General features: G+C 43.7%; 1 protein-coding gene and 1 non-coding gene across 4 annotated transcripts in view; both read right to left on the reverse strand.

Moving 5' to 3' along the window:
- Positions 1–3,855: 3,855 nt before the first annotated feature.
- Leo1 (LEO1 homolog, Paf1/RNA polymerase II complex component) overlaps positions 3,856–19,068 on the reverse strand; it is a 30,725-nt gene continuing 15,512 nt past the window's right edge. The window contains exons 5-12 of one of the 3 annotated variants that reach the window (XM_004662477.2): positions 18,864–19,009; positions 17,566–17,650; positions 14,325–14,419; positions 13,477–13,611; positions 12,400–12,535; positions 10,916–11,102; positions 7,311–7,408; positions 3,856–4,096 (exon numbers count right to left, since the gene is read on the reverse strand). In XM_004662477.2, the coding sequence (XP_004662534.2) occupies positions 3,992–4,096; positions 7,311–7,408; positions 10,916–11,102; positions 12,400–12,535; positions 13,477–13,611; positions 14,325–14,419; positions 17,566–17,650; positions 18,864–19,009 (987 nt within the window). In that variant the 3' untranslated portion in view covers positions 3,856–3,991. The remainder of the gene's footprint in view (positions 4,097–7,310; positions 7,409–10,915; positions 11,103–12,399; positions 12,536–13,476; positions 13,612–14,324; positions 14,420–17,565; positions 17,651–18,863; positions 19,010–19,068) is intronic. The other 2 variants (XM_045160878.1, XM_045160877.1) reach the window with 2 other exon arrangements.
- Positions 15,465–15,571, reverse strand: LOC123464211. Its single transcript, XR_006639449.1, has one exon. It is a non-coding gene; the product is annotated as a U6 spliceosomal RNA (small nuclear RNA).

Below are 19,068 nucleotides of genomic sequence, written 5' to 3' on the forward strand. Positions count from 1 at the left end.
TATGCATTTATTTGAGAGAGATGCAGACAGAGGGAGAGAGAATAGGCATGTCAGGACCTTCAGCTGTTGCAAACAAACTCCAGACAGACACAGAGGCCACCTTGTGTATAAGTATCTGGCCTATGTGGGACCTGGGGAACCAAACCTGGGTCCTTTGGTTTTGCAGGCAAAGCGCCTCAACCGCTGAGCCATCTCTCCAGCCCCAATATTTTTTAAAAATAAGAAAAAATGGCTAGAGAGATGGCTCAGCGGTTGAGGCGCTTGCCTGTGAAGCCTAAGGACTCAGGTACAATTCCTCAGTACCCACATAAACCAGATGAACCATGTGGCACATGTATCTGGACTTCATTTGCAGTGGCTAGAGGCCATGGCATGCCCATTTTCATTTTCATTCTCTCTCCGCACATACACACGTGTGTGTGTGTGTGTGTGTGTCCTTGATTCTGCTTTCAAATAAATAATAAGTACTTAGCTTTGGTGGTTCAGGACTGTAACATCAGCACTCAGGAAGCTGAGGCAGGAGGATCCCCTCAAGTTTGAAGCCAGCCTTGTTTACATAGTTTTTGGCCAGTATGGGTTACAGAATGAGACCCTAACTGCCTCAAAATAAAAATAAAAATAAAAATAAAAATAAAAAATAAAAAGCAACACACACTAAATGTGTCAGGAGTGAGGAAGCCCTGGTGCCGCGGCGTGCACTGGACCGGGTCCCGGAGAAGCAGGCGAGCGCGCAGGCCCTTAGCGCCCACTGCGCTCAGAGGCAGCGTCGCGGGAGCTCCGAGTTCAGGGCCAGCCCGGGGCTGCACTCTGCCCTCCAGGTCCGTCGAGCTAGAGCGAGACCCCACCTCGAAAACCAAACAATTCTTAAAAAGTATTTCCAAAGGCTCCTTGAGACTCACAGCCGAGGAAGGCAGCTGCTGCTGGTGCTGGTGAAGCTGGCACTCCAGGGGTACTTCAGCCGAGGTGAAGACCCCTCACAGGAACAGGAAGCGCCCAGAAAGTTCAAGGGCAAACAGGAAGGGCCAAGCCGGGCTTTGCACACAGCCTTAAGCCTTCCTTTAGCGCCCCCGGCGGGGGGCTGACGAAGTTGAGCCCGAAGATGGGATGAACGCGCAAAAAGGAGTCAAGAATTTAGTAGCTGACGTTCAAGTATCTACTAGTGAAGAAACAGGCCTTATTAAAGATGGAATGGGGATGGAGTTAAGGCACCTGCCTGCAAAGCCAGAGGACCTCAGTTCGATTCCCCAGGACCCACATAAGCCAGATGCACAAGGTGACACATGCATCTGGAGGCCCTGGTGTATCCATTTTTTTTCTCTCTCAAATAAATAATAATAATGATAAGAGCCTGGAGTGGTGGTGCACCTCAAAAAAGGGTGCTGGAGAGATGGCCCAGTGGCTAAGGCACTTACTTGCTTGCAAGGCTAAGCATGCAGGTTTTATTCACCAGTACCCACATAAGCCAGATAATGGTGCATGTATCTAGAGTTCGTTTGCAGCGGTTTGGGGTCCTGGTGCACACTCTCTCTTCTCTTTCTGCTTGCAAATATATGTATCAATGGAGTCAGCATAAAGGCTCTTAAACCAGGTATAGGAGTCTTTCTCTTTTTTTTTTTGAGGTAGGGTTTCACTCTAGCTCAGGCTGACCTGGAATTCACTATGTAATCTCATGGTGGCTTTGAACTCATGGCGATCTAAATACTTCTGCTGGGAGCCACATATGGTGGCACATGCTTTTAATCCCAGCACTTGGGAGGCAGAGGTAGGATGATCGCTGTGAGTTAGAGGCAACCCTGGGACTACATAGTGAATTCCAGGTCAGCCTATGCTAAAGTGAGTCCTACTTTGAAAAAATAAAAAAATAAATTATTTCTGAGCAGAAAGAGAGAGTACGGCCTCTCCCATGGCCTCTTGCCACTATAAACAAACTAAAGGTGCATATGCATGTGGCTTTGCATGGGTATTGGGGAATCCAACTGAGGCTGGCAGGCTTTGCAAGCAGGTGCCTTTAACAGCTGAGTCATCTCCCTAGTCCCTAACTTGCCTCACTTTTACACAGCCGTGTCAGATTCCAACTATGATGGATTCTATTGATTGTGAATTTGACAAGACTTAAAATCACCATGTAAACAAACCTCTGATTATGTCTGGGAGGGATTTTTTCTATTAGGTTAGATGAGGCAGGAAGGACTCAACCTGTGAGTTGCACCATCTCATAGGCTGGGTTCCTGGACTGTATAAAAAAGAAGCTAGATTGCCAGGTGTGGTGGTGGACGCCTTTAATCTCAGCACTTGGGAAGCCGAAGTAGGAGGATGGCTGTGAGTTTGAGGCCACCTTCAGAATACAGAGTGAATTCCAGGTCAGCCTATGCTAGAGTGAAACCCTGTCTCAAAAACAAAACAAACAAACAAACAGATGAACATTCAACATTCCTCACCCTTCTTCTTCCTTGCTGATGTAAACTTATGACACCAGCTTCCTGATTTTACCATGCATTCCCCACCATGGTGGACTGGAACCTGGAAACATAAGTTGAAATAACCTCCTTCAAGCCTAACCCTCCCTCCCTCAAACTGATTTTGTCAGGTATTTTGTCACAGCAACAAGGCAAGTGATACACCAGCTTTAATTAATTTGGACATATTAGGCTGGAGAGATGGCTTAGTGGTTCAGGTGCTTGCCTGCAAAGCCAAAGGACCCAGGTTCAATTCCCCAAGACCCACGTAAGCCAGATGCACAGGGTGACATGCATGCATCTACAGCTTGTTTGTAGTGGCTGAAATGCCCCTGACATTCCCATTCTCTTTCTCTCTCAAATAAGTAAATAAGCCGGGCGTGGTGGCGCACGCCTTTAATCCCAGCACTCGGGAGGCAGAGGTAGGAGGATCGCCGAGAGTTCGAGGCCACCCTGAGACTACATAGTGAATTCCAGGTCAGCCTGAGCCAAAGTGAGACCCTAACTCGAAAAACCAAAAAAAAAAAAAAAAAAAAAAATCAAATAAGTAAATAAATCATATAAAAAAATTTTGGACATATTATAATGTGTTTTATTAGGTTTTTTTTTTTTTTTGGCTTTTTGAGGCAGGGTCTCATTCTAGCTCAGGCTGACCTGGAACTCACTATGTAGTCTCAGGGTGGCCTCGAACTCACAGAGATTCTCCTACCTCTGCCTGGGATTAAAAGCCGTGCGTCACCATGCCCGGTTTATTAGTTGTTTTTTTTTTTTTTTTAATGATGCGTTCTTTATTGTGATTATTTGAACAGGTTGAGTTGCGACCCTTCCCCCACTCAAATGCATGTCTACACAGAACTGCAGACTTGACTTGGGAATAAGGCTTCTGCGGATGTGATTAGTTGAGATGTGATTGCACTGGATTGGAGTTGGCCCTAAATTTAGTGGTTAGAGGGCAAAGTAGACACAAGAAAGATGGCCATGTGGTCATGCTACCACAGAAACAAAGAATACAGTCACACTGCCCCAGGGCAGAGTGAAATAAGCTGGAAGAGGAAGGGGGAATCCTTCCAGGGAAGGAGCATAGTCCCATGAGTACCCTGATTTCAAACTTCTGCTTCTCCAGTACTAGGAGAGCATACACTCCTATTGTTTCAAGCTGCCCAAGCTTTGTTAGGACAAAGCAAGGAAACTATTTTTACTGAAAATTTTTTTGTGCCCCTTTATAAACTGCACCTCCCTCGACCCCGCCCTAGCCATGCTCTGGCCAGGAGGCTCTTCTGTGGGGAATGAGAGGACGGGGCTGGTGCAAAGAGGCAGCCTTCACCACCAACACCTGATAGTGTACAATGCTCACAAATCAGCTCTCTTTGGGAAAAGCAGATTTCTTCAACATAGGGACTTGTTTTAAAATATTTTATTACAATTAAAATTACACATATGCAAATCAATTAATCTCAATCAAAATAACTCATGTTCACACCGTATTTATAAACAAGCTGTACAATAAATACATGAAAAGTGTTCACATTTGTATTTCAATCATCTTCTTCCTCTTCTTCATCACTGATCACATACTTCTTGTGTTTTTTATTTGCCTTATCATCATCTTCTGCTTTTCTCTTTCCAGAAGGTTCACCTTCCTAAACAGACAAAAAGTTTTAAAATCTATGTCAATTCCATGCAGGATGGTTTATTAAAAGTAACCCTCAGGGCCTGGAGAGATGGCTCAGCAGTTAAAGGTACTTGCTTTCAAAGCCTGACAGCCCAGGTTCAATCCCCCAGTACTTATGTAAAACCAGATGCACAAAGTGGAACATGCATCTGGAGTTTGTTTACCACTGGTACAAAAGGCCCTGGCAAATCCATTCTCTCTCTCTCCCTCTCTGCTTTTTTTTTTTCCCCCCTTAATTTAAAAGAAAGTAACTTGCAGCTGAACAATGCTGAACAACTTTTTTTTGAGACGGTCTCAATTTAGCCATGTCTGGCCTCAAACCTGCTACGCAGCTGAGTATGACCTTGAAATTATGATCCTCCCTCCAGTTTCTGCCTGCTGAATGCTAAGATTATAAGAGTAAGCAACTATGCCTGGTTTACACAGTGCTAAGGATCAAATCCAGAGCCTCATGCATGCAAGGGAAGCAACAACTGAGCTACAGCCCTAACTCTAGAGCTCATTCTTTTTTAAAGACTGCCAGGATATTTTTTGTGTGTATACTTATGAGTGTGTTCACATGTGAGTGCAGGTGTCCGTGTGTGCCATGGCACATGTATGAAGGTCAGAGGACAACTTCAAGTGTCTGTCCTCACCTTCCCCCTTGCTTTAGGTTGAGTGTCTCACTGTCCACCACTGTGAGCTTCCAGAGGTTTCCCATGTCTTTGGTGCCCTGGCAGCAACACCAGGAGACAGATCTTGACCCCAGGATGTGAAGCCCCTTCCTTTTCCACTCCCCATCCTGAAGCAAACCTACATCTTTCAACCCCACACCACTGTCACCAATGACCAGAACTCAAACCTTAGTCATAGAAAAGGTGGTTGGCCTCTTCCCTCAGGAAAGGGAAAGGGAAGGGGAAAGGGAAGGGGTAGGGATAGGGAGAAGGATTCAGGGGGACATAATAGAGTATGTTGGTAGGGAAGCTGGGCAAGCAGCTTTGTAACAGACAACTGAGAGACAATTCACAAGAGGCATGTTTAAGTTGGGCAATCACAGAATTGCATAGAAGGCAAACCTGATGGAACATATTTTATTTCTCTCTCTCCCCCTCCCCCCAGGTAGGGTCTCATTCTAGACAAGGCTGACCTGGAACTCACTATTGTAGTCTCAGACTGGCCTCGAACTCATAGCAATCCTCCTACCTCAGCCACCCAAGTGATGGGATTAAAGGCATGAGCCACTATACCCGGCTCCATGGATCATATTTTCTGGGGAAAAAAAGGAGGAGGGTTCTGGGGAATGCTTAGCAAGTAAGAGTACTTGCTGTACAAGAATGACAACCCAAGTTGACGCCCATCCCTCACAGAAAAAGCATAGCTGGGAGAACTGCAGCATGAGGGCCATGAGGCTCAAGTTCAAATCTCCAGAACCCATCTAGGTGTGCTCACACACATTTGTTACCCTGCTTCTATGTGGAGCAGAGACAAGAGATTTGCTGTGACTCGTGGACAGCAAGCACTGGAATGAGTAATAAGAAACTCCACAAGGAGGAACAGGCGGGTGAGTGATGGAAGGGGACACAAGATATTCTCCTCTGGCCATCAGAGGTGGGTGCACAGGACACCACATCAACACATGCATATTCACACACCACACAAACTACACACACACACACACAAAGGAGGCAGTAAGGAAGGAAAATAGTGCAGGACTTCCTGGTCTGAGCCCCAGGTTCAGTTAGACTCTCAGAGGAGTAACAGAAGAGCATGCCCAATGTCTGCATCTGGTCTTCACATCGCTGTGCATGCACACATACACAAGTCATCCCTGGAAGAATTCAATCTAGGCATTCAAAATCCCCGAGCATATGAGCTCAGTACATTCTGGGAATACTAGGAGTAAACCACCTCCCTGTTCTCATCCACGGCTGCTGCTCGCCAGAAAACAAGCATCTGCTTAGATGAGCACGCCCTCTCGCTGTCAGCAGCTCAGCTCCTGCACCTGTCACTCAGAGGGTACTTCATCTAATCCAAAACAAACATGCTGTAAAATAATGTGAACAACTGCATACTGTTCCCAAGAATGACTAAGAAATGCTAAATGCTGTAATTAACAATAATCTATAAATAGAATACTCTTAAGCCACTTTGAAAATTTTCATTTCAATAATGGAATAGGAATTTCAATTTGTTAAGCTACTTAGTATTCCAAATACTAAAAATATTTTCACATCATAACAATTAATTATTTATGTAATAAAAAAAATTGGGGCCGAGTGTGTTGGTGCACACCGTTAATCCCAGCACTCAGGAGGCAGAGGTAGGAGGATTGCCATGAGTTCAAGTCTACCCTGAGACTATTCCAGGTCACTTTGGGCTAGAGTGAAACCCTATCTCCTCAACAAAAAATAAAAATAAAAATATGCCAGTTAGTCTGTGTTCTCAGCAGCAAACAAGAGACCCAGTCAGGTGGAAGGAAAGGACCAATACCCCAAGTTTGTCCTCTAGATTTCACACACACATAAGTAATAAGGTTAAAAAAACAAACTGAGGGGCTAGAGAGATGGCTTAGCAGTTAAGGCCTTTGCCTGCAAAGCCAAAGGACCTTGTTCAATTCCCCAGGACCCACGTAAGCAAGATGCACAAGAGGCACGTATGTCTGGAGTTCATTTGTACTGGCTAGTGGCCCTGGCATGGCTATTCTCTCTCTGTCTCTTCCTTCTCTCTCTTTCTCTCTGCTTGCAAAAAAAATAAAATAATTAGAAAAAGAAAAGAGGGCTAAGGATACAGATTAATTAGTAGCATATCACTTGGCTAGCATATGCAATGTCCCAGGTTCAATCCCTAGTATGGGAGGGGGGGTTGGAGAAAGAAAGAAAAAGGTAGGAGAAACATCCTCTGACTTACCCACGACAAATGACTTGTCATTCTTTAGGAAAGCAGGTGTCTCAGGGACCTATACCCTTTCCCATAGTCCTCTCTATCTACCTAAAGACCTGTCAGTTTGCCTACAGGATTCTATTTATCCTCCAACACTCAGCAACCAACTCCCCAGTGCAGGCTGCCGTAACCACTGTGTCACACTGAGCCTCAGTGATCTGTATGGATAGCCAGTCTTGCTTGCCTGGTCCTGGAGCCTCTTCATTCCCAGGAGCCAATTCCTAAGTACAAGGTAATCCTGAAATTGAGTTAATGTGGCTTACCTCATCACTATTGAGTTTCTTTGCTTTGAGTAATCGTTGAGCCTTATCCTCTTCTGAGCCCTCATCACTGTCTGAGGAATAGATTCTGGCCCGTTCCTCTAAAAACAAAGAAATTCAACTGGGTAACTGTCAAAGGCAATAACCTGCTCATTCCTGGAATTTCCTTATGATAAAGGCTCACCATGAAGTAACAGAAGTCCAAAGGAGGTTACAGAACCTTCCTTCCAAAACTTACTCTGTTCAAAGGTGGTAGAAATAGGGCTGGAGAGATGGATTAGTGGTTAAGGCACCTGCCTGTGAAGCCTAAGGACCCAGGTTCGATTCTCCAGGTCCCACATTGTGGTGCATGGATCTGGAGTTTGTTTGCAGTGGCCAGAGACCCTGGCACGCCCATTCTCTCTCTCTTCCTCTGTATCTAATAAATAAATAAAATAATTAAAATTTTTTTTTTTAGCTGGGTGTGGTAGTGCACAATAATCCCAGCACTTGGGAGGCAGACATAAGAGGATCACTGTGAGTTCAAGGCCACCCTGAGACTACATAGTGAATTCCAGGTCAGCCTGAGCTAGAGTGAGACCCTACCTTCAAAAAAAAAAAATTAAAGTGGTAGAAGTAGCTAAGCACGATGGCGCATGCCTGCTGAAGGTGACTTCCGGCAGGATAGAGTCCAAGGCCCGTCCAGGCCAAAGGTTCAATTCTATCTCTAAAAGCAAAACAAACAGGCCGGGCATGGTGGCATGGGGACTCTTTCAATCCCAGCACTTGGGAGGCAGAGGTAGGAGTATCACTGTGAGTTGAAGGCCAGCCTCAGAATACAAAGTAAATTCCAGGTCAGCCTGGGCTACACTGAGACCCTTCCTTGAAAAACAAAGCAAAACAACGACAACCAAACACACTATGAATTCCCAGCACTGTGAGAAGACACCTGCAGGCAAAGGACAATCTAGAGAAAAGCAGAGTACAGAAAAAGAAAGTAAACAGCACGCATTCGCTAAATAATTTAATCTCTTGGTTTTCAATTAGTAATGAAAAGAAGAGATGAGGACTGGAGAGGCTGCACAGTGGATAAATAAAGACACTTGCAAACCTTGCCAAGCCTGGGACCCCAAATAAAACCAGATGCACAGGCTGGACGTGGTCATGCATGCCTTTAATCCCAGCACTCAGGAAGCCTATGTACAAACATCAATGTGAGTTCCAGGCTAGCCCTAGACTACATAGTGAGTTTCAGGTCAGCATGGCTAAGCAAGACCCTACTTCCAAAACACAAAAACACAAACAAAAGTAAGCAAGCAAACAAACAAAAAACCATAGATGCACAAAGTAGCACATGAACTTGGATCCGTTTGCAGCAGCAATAGGTCCCGGCAGGCTCCTGCCCATATTTGCATGCAGGTGCTCTCTCTCTCAAATAAATATAAATATTAAAAATAAATAAACTGAGCTGGAGAGATGGCTTAGGGGTTAAGGTACATGCCTGTGAGGCCTAAGGACCCAGGTTCAATTCTCCAGGTCCCACGAAAGCCAGATACACATGGTGGCGCATGCATCTGGAGTTTGTTCGCAGTAGCTAGAGGCCCTGGTACACACATTCTCTCTCTCTTTCAAATAAATAAATAAAAATAAAATCTTAGGCGTGGTGGCACACACCTTTAATCTCAGCACTCAGGAGGCAAAGGTAGGAGAATCACCATGAGTTCGAGGCCACCCTGAGACTCCATAGTGAATTCTAGGTCAGCCTGGGCTAGAGTGAGACCCTACCTCAAAAAAAAAAAAAAAAAAAAAAATATATATATATATATATATATGTATATGTATATGTATACACACATACATACATATATATAAAATAAAAAATAAATACATAAACAAATTTTAGGGCTGTAGGGATGGCCTAGTGGTTAAGGCACTTGCCTACAAAGCCAAAGGAGCCAGGATGAATCCCCACAACCCACATAAGCCAGATATACAAAGTGGCACATGCATCTGGAGTATGTTTCCAGTGGCTGAAGGCCCTGGGAGTACCCATTCTTTCTCTCCCCTTCTCTGTATTTCAGATTAATAAAAATTTCCTAAAACTTTAAATAAATAAATTTTAAATTCCATAAAGAAAAATAATAAAGTAATTCTAAAAACTATCTGGCAGCCAACTACCTCTAATTGGACTGGAGGCCTGCTCCATAGGAGGGAATACATCCCTGATACTGAAAACTTTAAACAGGGGTAGTCATGAGCCCTAGGGGTGTAATGTCTGCTGCTGCCTGGCTAAATGTATATACTATGCTTATCAAACTGCCCAGTAAGCACTTCTCTTAATGTTCATGCCCTTATATTAATGCTACTCTCACTTTTGGTTGAGAATCTTCTTTTTCAGATGGCAGTGACCTTGGGATGACTCAGAAGGTATAATGCTGCTGGAAAGAAGTGACCGGAGTGCTCAGCACTGCAATATTTCTATTACAACTTTCAAGGCTCAAGGTCTAATGCAGAAGGCGGAAAGAATGTAAGAGCCAAAGGAAGGGTAGGACTCCTTACAACATGCTCCCCGCAGATACAAAATGGCCTTGATATCCATGACCTCACAGTGCCTGATACTACCTACACAAGACCATCATAAGAGGAGGAAAAGATCATGACATCAAAATAAAAGGGAGACTGACTGAGATGGGGAGGGGATATGATGGAGAATGGAGTTTCAAAGGGGAAAGTGGGGGGAGGGAGGGTATTACCATGGGCTATTTTTTATAATCATGGAAGTTGTTAATAAAAATCTGAAAAAAAAATAATTGGCAGACTTTCACACAAAGCATAAACTCAAAGGATAAAAGTGGAAGGAGGAGCTGGGCGTGGTGGTGCACGCCTTTAATCCCAGCACTCGGGAGGCAGAGGTAGGAGGATCACAGTGAGTTCAAGGCCACCCTGAGAGTACAGAGTAAATTTCAGGTCAGCCTGAGCTAGAGTGGGACCCTACCTCAAAAAACCAAAAAAAAAAAAAAAAAAAATAGTGGAAGGAGGCTGGAGAGATGGCTTAACAGCTAAGGCTCTGTCTGCAAAGCCAAAGAACCTCGATTCAATTCCCAGGACCCACGTAAGCCAGATGGACAAGGTGATACATGCATCTGGAGTCCATCTGCAGTGACTGAAGGTTCTGGTGTGCTCATTCTCTCCCTCTCTCGCTCTCTCTCTATATATACATACATACATATATATATATATATATGCCTCTTTCTCTCTCAAATAAATAAAACTTTTGTAAAAATAAAATAAAAGGTTTTTTAAAAGGAGCCAGATATGGTGTACATGCTGCAATCCCAGCACTTGGCAGACAGAGGCAGAAGAATCACCAGTTTGAGGTCAGCCTCAAAAACTGAAGAGTCAGAAATGGCGGAACACGCCTTTAATCCCAGCACGTGGGAGGCAGAGGTAGGGGGACTGCTGTGAGTTCAAGGTCTGAGACTACATAGTGAATTCCAGGTCAGCCTGGGTTAAAGTGAGACCCTACCTAAAAAAAAAAAAAAAAAAAGAAGTCCAGTGTCCAGCACAGGCTTGGAGGACAGTCATGCGCAGTGCGAAGGTGACACAATGAACTCCTCCTCCACACTCACCTCGGATGCCCCCTTTGTACCGGTTCTTAATGGCTGCCAGGCTGATGGCCTCCTCGCCTTCCTCCTCGTCGTCATAGCGGTCAGGTTCCAGGTAGCTAGCACTCAGCCCCCGCTGGTGCTGCTTCTCCCTCATGCGGCGCTGCTGAGACTCCCTACGAATGGAAGCCCTCAGGCGTTCTTCTTCTTTCTATAAAGAAGCAAATAAACTCTTTACGGTTTGAATGTATTCCCAAACTTCATATGTTGGTAACTTGATCCCCAAAATCACAGTTAATGGTATTTGAGAGGCAGAACTTTGGGGAGGTGACTGGGTCAGGCTGTGCCCTTGAGACAAGATTAATCCATGGATTAATGCACACATCATGGATGGAGCTCTCTTGCTCTGGCTTACCTTGGGCACCCTCCACCAAAGCCTGAGGCCATGTGCATAGACTTAGCCATAGAACTTTCAGGGGAATAATTTAATTTAATAACAATAATAATTTAATTTTTTTCCTTTCCTTTCTCTTTCCTCCTCATCTTGTTTAGGATGGCCTTACTACATAGATCAGGCTGGTCCAAACTCACCCTGTTACATTCTACTTTTGGCAAGCTGTCATTCAACCACTGTTTCATTCTCTATAGACCAAATCTTTACCATTCCCACTGATTTTTGGCAAGGTAAAAAATTCTAAATTAGAGCTGGACAAGGTGGCACACACCTTTAATTCCAACACTTGGGAGGCAGAGGTAGGAAGATCACCATGAGTTCAAGGCTACCCTGAGACTACATAGTGAATTCCAGATCAGCCTGAGCTAGAGTGAGACCCTACTTCAAAAAAAAAAAAAAAAAAAGGCTGGTGAGATGGCTTAGTGCTTAAGGCACTTGCCTGCAAAATCAAAGGACCCAGGTTCGATTCCCCAGAACCCACATAAGCCAGATACACAAAGTGGTACATATGTCTCAAGTTCCTTTGCTTCGGCTGGAGGCCCTTTCTCTCTCTCTCTTTCCTTAAGATAAAATTATTTAAATTTCTAAATTAGATGTACATGACTTAATCATGTTTGAAAGTGTATGTGAAATTTCAGATATCTCAGTCACCACTTTATTTTATTATTATGTTTTGTTTTTCTCAAGGTAGGGTCTCACTCTAGCCAAGGCTAACCTGGAATTCACTATGTAGTCTCAGAGTGGCCTCGAACTCATGGTGATCCTCCCACCTCTACTTCCCGAGTGCTGGGATTAAAGGCGTGTGCCACCACGCCCAGCCTTCCATCATGAGTCTTGTAGCTGAACTTTAGGGCCCTGGTGGGGAGAACCCAAGAGCTTGTGAGTGTTTTAGCACCTTCCTCATGTCATGCTTCGCTTGCTAAGTGCTTGAAGACTAATCCAGCTCCCTAATCATGTCACTTGAAGGGGAAAGAACAGCCAACAAGAGATGACAAAGACAGCTTGGGAAATTAATATACAAAACTGTCCCAGTATAAAAAGCTTAGCAGCATACCTTAATCATCTCTGTGCGCTGGCACTCAGGGTCACGGCCAGCCATTGGTAAGATTCTAATCTTCTGTGTCTTTGAACATCTGTCTGCAAGTGACAGAGTCATCTTTCTATGTGTGGCACTGTCTGTCGAGTGAGGTCTGCCAGGAAATCAACAAGAGAGTGTCACTGCTTACATGGTAAGCAGGTCATACCCACATCACAAAACAAGAAACGAATAGCCACTTCGCATTCCCAAAACACAGGCCAGGGTGCTGAAGTGCATATTCCCCAGTGTGACGTTTCCCTGTTAGACCTCTCACTGAGGACACTCCCATCCCACCACAGAAGTGGGTGACGGAGGCAGGTGGTCATGGGGAGCATGGTCACCTCCAGGAAGCAATGAGTGCTCAGCTCAGCTTAGTCCATGGGTGCTCTGCACCCCACATGGGTGACTATCACAGATACCGGAGGGACAATTTTACAGATTAAGGACCAAAGCTGCACCATGTCATATAAGTAGAAACAGAGTCAAATACAGGTTTACTGATTCCCAAGCCTATACTTTAACCAGTACAATCCTCAGAGTGACTGCTTTTCTTCAGATAAGCACTACCTAAGAAGGTTTAAAAATGGCACAGCTCTCACCAGCTGCCTAGGGTGTCTGATATGCTTAGGGACATGTCCCTGCAGAGCTACCAGATGCAGCGTTATAAGGCTTGGGATGACCCCACACTTCATATCCCCCAGTCCAGTGCCTTTCCTTCATCTGCAGGCCCTCTAACAAACCTAATTACCACCTTGTCTTTGAGTCAGTTTAATAGGAAACAAAAGACGTACTGAACAGCACAGATAAGTAAGTAGTTTACAGCTCCTGACAGTACAATAATGACTGGTATTAATACACTGACCTTCTATTTTATAAAAGTCTCTTGCAAGTCTGGTTAGCATGAACTGCTGCCAAGAAAGCAACTCCTAATGTATCTGACAACTTGGATCTGGGGCATCCAGAAGTGAAAACTAGGTCTTGGACTATATGGTGGGGTTATATCAACCAGGAGACAGGCACTGTAAAACCAGCAGTACAATGGTAACAAGTTACCTGAAGGTGAGTTTCGTCTTAAAGACAGCTTGTCCCTGCAGACCAGTACCTTGTCTTATAAAGAGATGGTTGTGGTCACCCTGCAACGGGGCCTTGTATACATCAAACACTTCGTTTCCTAAATGCAGGGACATGCTGAAGAGAAAAGATACTTCACATATAAAAGTCAAAAGGCTTTCACTGTTCAACTACACCGAAAATGTGATTCAACACTGCTTTCTTTATAGGATTCAGAAGAGAGGACAGCATGGTGGCAAAACCGAGCTCCTGTGAAGCACCCAACACTAGACTACTTTCCTGCCATATCAAGTGTGAGTAGTATGCAATGGGGTAGGCTAATTTTCCTGACTAACATTCAAGAGCCAGAGGAGGGCCACGTTTGAGCACATATTCATCTCCCAGCAACCTCCAGCTAACATTTCTCTGTGTGCAAACACAGGAAGTTACTAACAGCAGTACATTAATAGCAGGCAATCCTTGGAGCTGGGGTTGTAGCTCATTAGTAGACACTTTTCTAACACGGGAAGGCCCTGGATTCAATTCCGGGACAGCAAAGAGAAAAAAGAAAGAGGCAATCCCTCATTAAAACTGCCATCCAGGGCTGGAGAGATGGCTTAATGATTAACATACTTGCCTGCAAAGCCAAAGGACCCAGGTTCAATTCCCCAGGACCCACATAAACCAGATGCACAAGGTGGTTCATGTGTCTGGAGTTCGTTTGCAAAGGCTGAAGGTCCTGGCGCATCCATTCTCCACCCCCCCCCCCCAATAACAAACATTAAAAACAACAACACTCCTATCCTCATTCTTCCTATGCCAGTCATCAGAGCATCAGGGGTGACACTCACCTTCCATCTGACCACTTAACTATCCGAGCATTACTTTCTTTTATTTCATTTCCTTCTTCATCTCGGCGTATCCTCCATCGTATAGTATTTTCCACCTGTTTTAAAAGACAAAACAGAAAACCTAGGTTTTCTTTTTCTTTCTTTCTTTTTTTTTTTTTTTAGGAAAGCCCAACAGACTGGTCTTTTATTTTGTTTTATTTTTTTAATGCAAGAGAGTAAGAGAACTGGCACACCAGGGCCTCAGCCACTGTAATTGAACTCTAGACGCGTGCACCTCCTTGTGAGCATGTGCGACCTTGCATGCTTGTGTCACTGTGTGTCTGGCTTACATGGGACCTAGAGAGTTGAACATGGATTCTTAGGCTTTGCAGGCAAGAGCCTTAACCACTAGACCATCTCTCCAGCCCAGAAAACTGACTTTATACCTTTCTCCCTATGAAAATTAAGATGACAACAGAGAGGCAAACATTTAACTTTTTTTTTTTTTTTTTGAGGTAGAGTCTCACTCTAGCCCAGACTGACCTCAAAATCACAGCGATCCTATCTCTGCCTCCCGAGTGCTTGGACTAAAGGCATGCACCACCACACCCAGGTCATTTTAACATTGTGAAGAGCTGCAGATGCACTTAAGTCCATGCTTACCAATTCTCTATTACCAACCCTAAAAGAGCTGTCCCACTCCCACCAGACTTCCTGTATCTCCACTGTGGACAGCAATGTCTCTGCAAATAGATCTTAATACTCTACTTTCAGTTTCCTCCTACACTTATTTATTCCTCACTAAGCAATAATAAAGTCAGCTAATTAAAGAACTTAATAAGCAGGGCTGGAGAGATGGCTTACGACCCATTCTCTCTATCTGCCTCTTTCTCTCTGTCTCACAAAATAAAATAAAATGAATATTTAAAAAAAATATTCTGGGACTGGGGAGAAGTCTCATTGGTTAAAGGCACTTGCTTGCAAAGCCTACCAACCCAGGTCCAAGTCTCCAGGACCCACATAAAGCCAGACAAAGTAGCACATGTATCTGGAATTTATTTGCAGCAGCAAAAGGTCCTAATGTCCCAATGGTTATGCACCCGCGCCCTCCCTCCCTCTCTTTCTCTTCTCTCTAATAGATGACAGATAGGTACTTTTTTAAAAAATATGGAACACTTCACAAATTTGCATGTCATCCTTACTTAGGATCCATGCTCAACTTCCCTATATCGTTCTAAACTTATTATATGTGCTACCAAAGCAAGCACAATAGATACTTTTTTTTTTTAAACTATTCTAGAGCCAGGCATGGTGACACATGTCTGCAAACCCAGCACTAGGGAGATTAAAGCCAGAGAACCATGAATTTGAGTCCTGCCTGAGCTACATGAGACCCTGTCTCAAATAAAAAATAACATTCAGATGGCAGTGACCTTGGGATGACTCAGAAGGCATCATGGTGCTGAGAAGAAGTGACAGAGGAGTGCTCAGCACTGAAACATCTCTATCACACCTTCCAAGGCTCAGGGCCAAAGGAAGGGTAGGACTGCTTACAACGTGCTCCTCCAGACACAAAATGACCTGGATAGTCATGACCTCACAGTGCCTGACACTACCTACACAAGACCATCATAATAGGTGGAAAAGATCATGACATCAAAACAAAAGAGAGACTGATGGAGAAGGGGAGGGGATATGATGGAGAGCGGAGTTTCAAATGGGAAAGTGGAGGGAGAAGGAATTACCATGGGTTATTGTCTACAATTATGGAAGTTGTCAATAAAAAATTAACTAAGGCTGGAGAGATGGCTTAGCAGTTAAGTGCTTGCCTGTGAAACCTAAGGACCCTGGTTAGAGGCTTGATTCCCTAGGATCCATGTTAGCCAGATGCACAAGGGGGCACATGCATCTGGAGTTAGTTTGCAGTGGCCGGAAGCCCTGGTGTGCCCATTGTCTCTCTCTCTCTTCCTGCCTCCTTTTCTCTGTCACTCTCAAACAAACAAATAAATAAAATAGCATTCAGTGGCTGGAGAGATGACTTAGTGGTTAAGGCACTTGCCAGCAAAGTCAAAGGACTCAGGTTCAATACCCAGTCCCCATGTAAAGACAGATGCACAAAGTAGCACATACATCAGGCGTTCATTTGCAGTGACTAGAGGTCCTGGTGTGTCCATTCTCTATCTGCCTCTTTCTCTCTCTCAAAAATAAATAAATAGAGAAAAAAAAAATAAGGAAGACAATTCATATAATTAATGGAATAGGACATATAAAAAATCACTTTACAGCCAGGCGTGGTGGTGCATGCCTTTAATCTCAGCACTCAGGAAGCAGAGGTAGGAGGATTGCCATAAATTCAAGTCCACCCTGAGACTACATAGTGAATTCCAGGTCAGCCTGGGCTACAGTGAGACCCTACCTCAAAATAAATAAAAAAATCATTCTAAAAACCGAGCGTAGTGGCACATGCCTTTAACCCCAAGCACTCAGGAAGCAGAGGTAGAAGATTGCCATGAGTTCGAGGCTACCCTCAGACTACAAAGTTAATTCCAGGTCAGATTGGGACAGAGTGAGACACTACCTCGAGAAAAAAAAGAATCATTATAAAAGCTGAGCGTGGTAGCACACACCTTTAATCCCAGCACTCGGGAGAGGTAGGAAGATCGTCGCCAAGAGTTCAAGGCCACCCTGAGGCTACATAGTGAATTCCAGGTCAGCCTGAGCTAGAGTGAGACCTTACCATGAAAAACAAAAACAATAATAATGATAATTTTAGAGCTGTGTGTGGTGGCACATACCTTTAATCCTAGCACTTGGGAGGCAGAGGTAGGAGGATTGCTGTTGAGTTCAAGGACAGTCTAAGACTACAAAGTGAATTCCATCCAGGTCAGCCTGAGCAAGAGCAAGACCCTAAAATAAATAAATAAATAAATAAAACAACAAAAAAATCACTTTGAGGGGGATGAAGAGATGGCTCAGTGGCTAAGGTGCTTGCCTGCACAGCCTAATAAACAGGGTTGAATTCCCCAGTACCCATGCAAAGCCAGATGTACAGCAATGCATGAACCTGGAGTTTACTTACAGCAGCTTGAGGCCCTGGCATGCCCATTCTCTGTCACTCTTCTATCTCTCTCTGCTTTCAAATAAAAATATTATCCATCCATCCATCCATCCATATAGATAGATAGATATAGAAGAAAAATCATTTTCAGTCAAAAGCTCTGGTTGGTATCCCAAGGTTTTCTATAAAAGGAAAAAACGGTACCTTTAATTTTAACCTGGTTCTGCCTTCTTCATCCAGCATTTCCTCATCTTCAAATTCATCTTCATAGTACTGAGGATCAAAAGGTCTACAGAATGTTTTTAGAGTAAACTATTAATCATATTATATAAGGAATATAATTATAAAGCCATAATCTCATTAATGTACACCATTATATCAAAAATCATAATTTTTAATAGTTTTTATATTTTGTTTTATTTATTTATTTGCAAGCAGAGAGAGAGAGAAAGATAGAAGAGAGACAGAGAGAATGAGAGAGAAAATGGACATGCCAGAGCCTGTAGCCACGGCAAACAAACTCCAGACACATGTGCCCCTTGTACATCTGGCTTACGTGGGTCCTGGGGAATCAAACCTAGGTCCTTTGGTTTTGCAGGCAAACGCCTTAACTGCGAAACCATTTCTCCAGCCTCCAAAATCATAATTTTTAAAATCAATGCTGAAGTATTTTCATGGTCACTTTGAAGGAAATATTTAAATTAGTATATTTTTAAAAATTTGGTGCTATTTTATGACTTGAAATACTTTACAAAGAAAGCTAGACATTCAAAATATTCTTTTTTGTTTATATTTATTTATTTAGTTTGGTTTTTTGATTTATTTGTTTGAGAGTGACAGACAGAGAGAGGAAGGTGCAGAGAGAGAAAGAATGGGCATGCCTGGGTCTCCAGCCACTGCGAACGAACTGCCTACGCATGCGTCTCCTTGTGCATCTGGCTAACGTAGGTCCTGGGGAATCGAGCCTTGAACCGGGGTCCTTAGGTTTCACAGGTAAGCGCTTAAATGCTAAGCTATCTCTCCAGCCCTCAAAATATTCTTTATTCCTATTAGAGACTTCCTCCAAAGAAAAGGCCATATGTGCTACAGCTTCCTATGTCATTTTCCTTGGAAGAAAACGTGGGCAAGCTTGAGCATTAACTTAATGACATCCAGCAGTGCTGTTAAATTGTCCCAAATCATTAGCCTTTCTGGAACAACAACAACCGCTACAGAGATACTGCTACATCTTCAACAAAGTCTACCCCTCTCAACCATAGCATTTTATGGGCTGTACTAGCTAGTGTCTTGAAGAATCGTGATGCTTATTAGTTCACATCACAGTATCAAACTGCTACAAATAACCACAACTATCCAGTGTCCCTAAGAAGTAGCCCACATATTCCTTCCTATTTCAGGATGTTTGTGTTTTTTTTTCCTGAAATACGGAATTCTATAACTAATCAATTAGCAACATTCCACCTATTTCAACAGTCAGAAAACATTTTAATTCATATCCTTACCTGGGCTCTACACTCAGAAAGTTGGGCAGTTTAACAAAATATAAGTCATTTCCTAAATCAGTGTTTACTTTGGGTATTTCTACTTCTATTCTGGTCTCAGGTATTGGCTCCTCCTCCTGCTGATCCTGAGGCAATCCATTTTCATCCTAGAGAAAGATTCAGAATTTTAGCACTCCTAGGACTTTAGTAATGGCCTGGTTCAAAC

Source organism: Jaculus jaculus, chromosome 10 (genome assembly GCF_020740685.1).
Source record: "Jaculus jaculus isolate mJacJac1 chromosome 10, mJacJac1.mat.Y.cur, whole genome shotgun sequence".
Taxonomy (NCBI): domain Eukaryota; kingdom Metazoa; phylum Chordata; class Mammalia; order Rodentia; family Dipodidae; genus Jaculus; species Jaculus jaculus.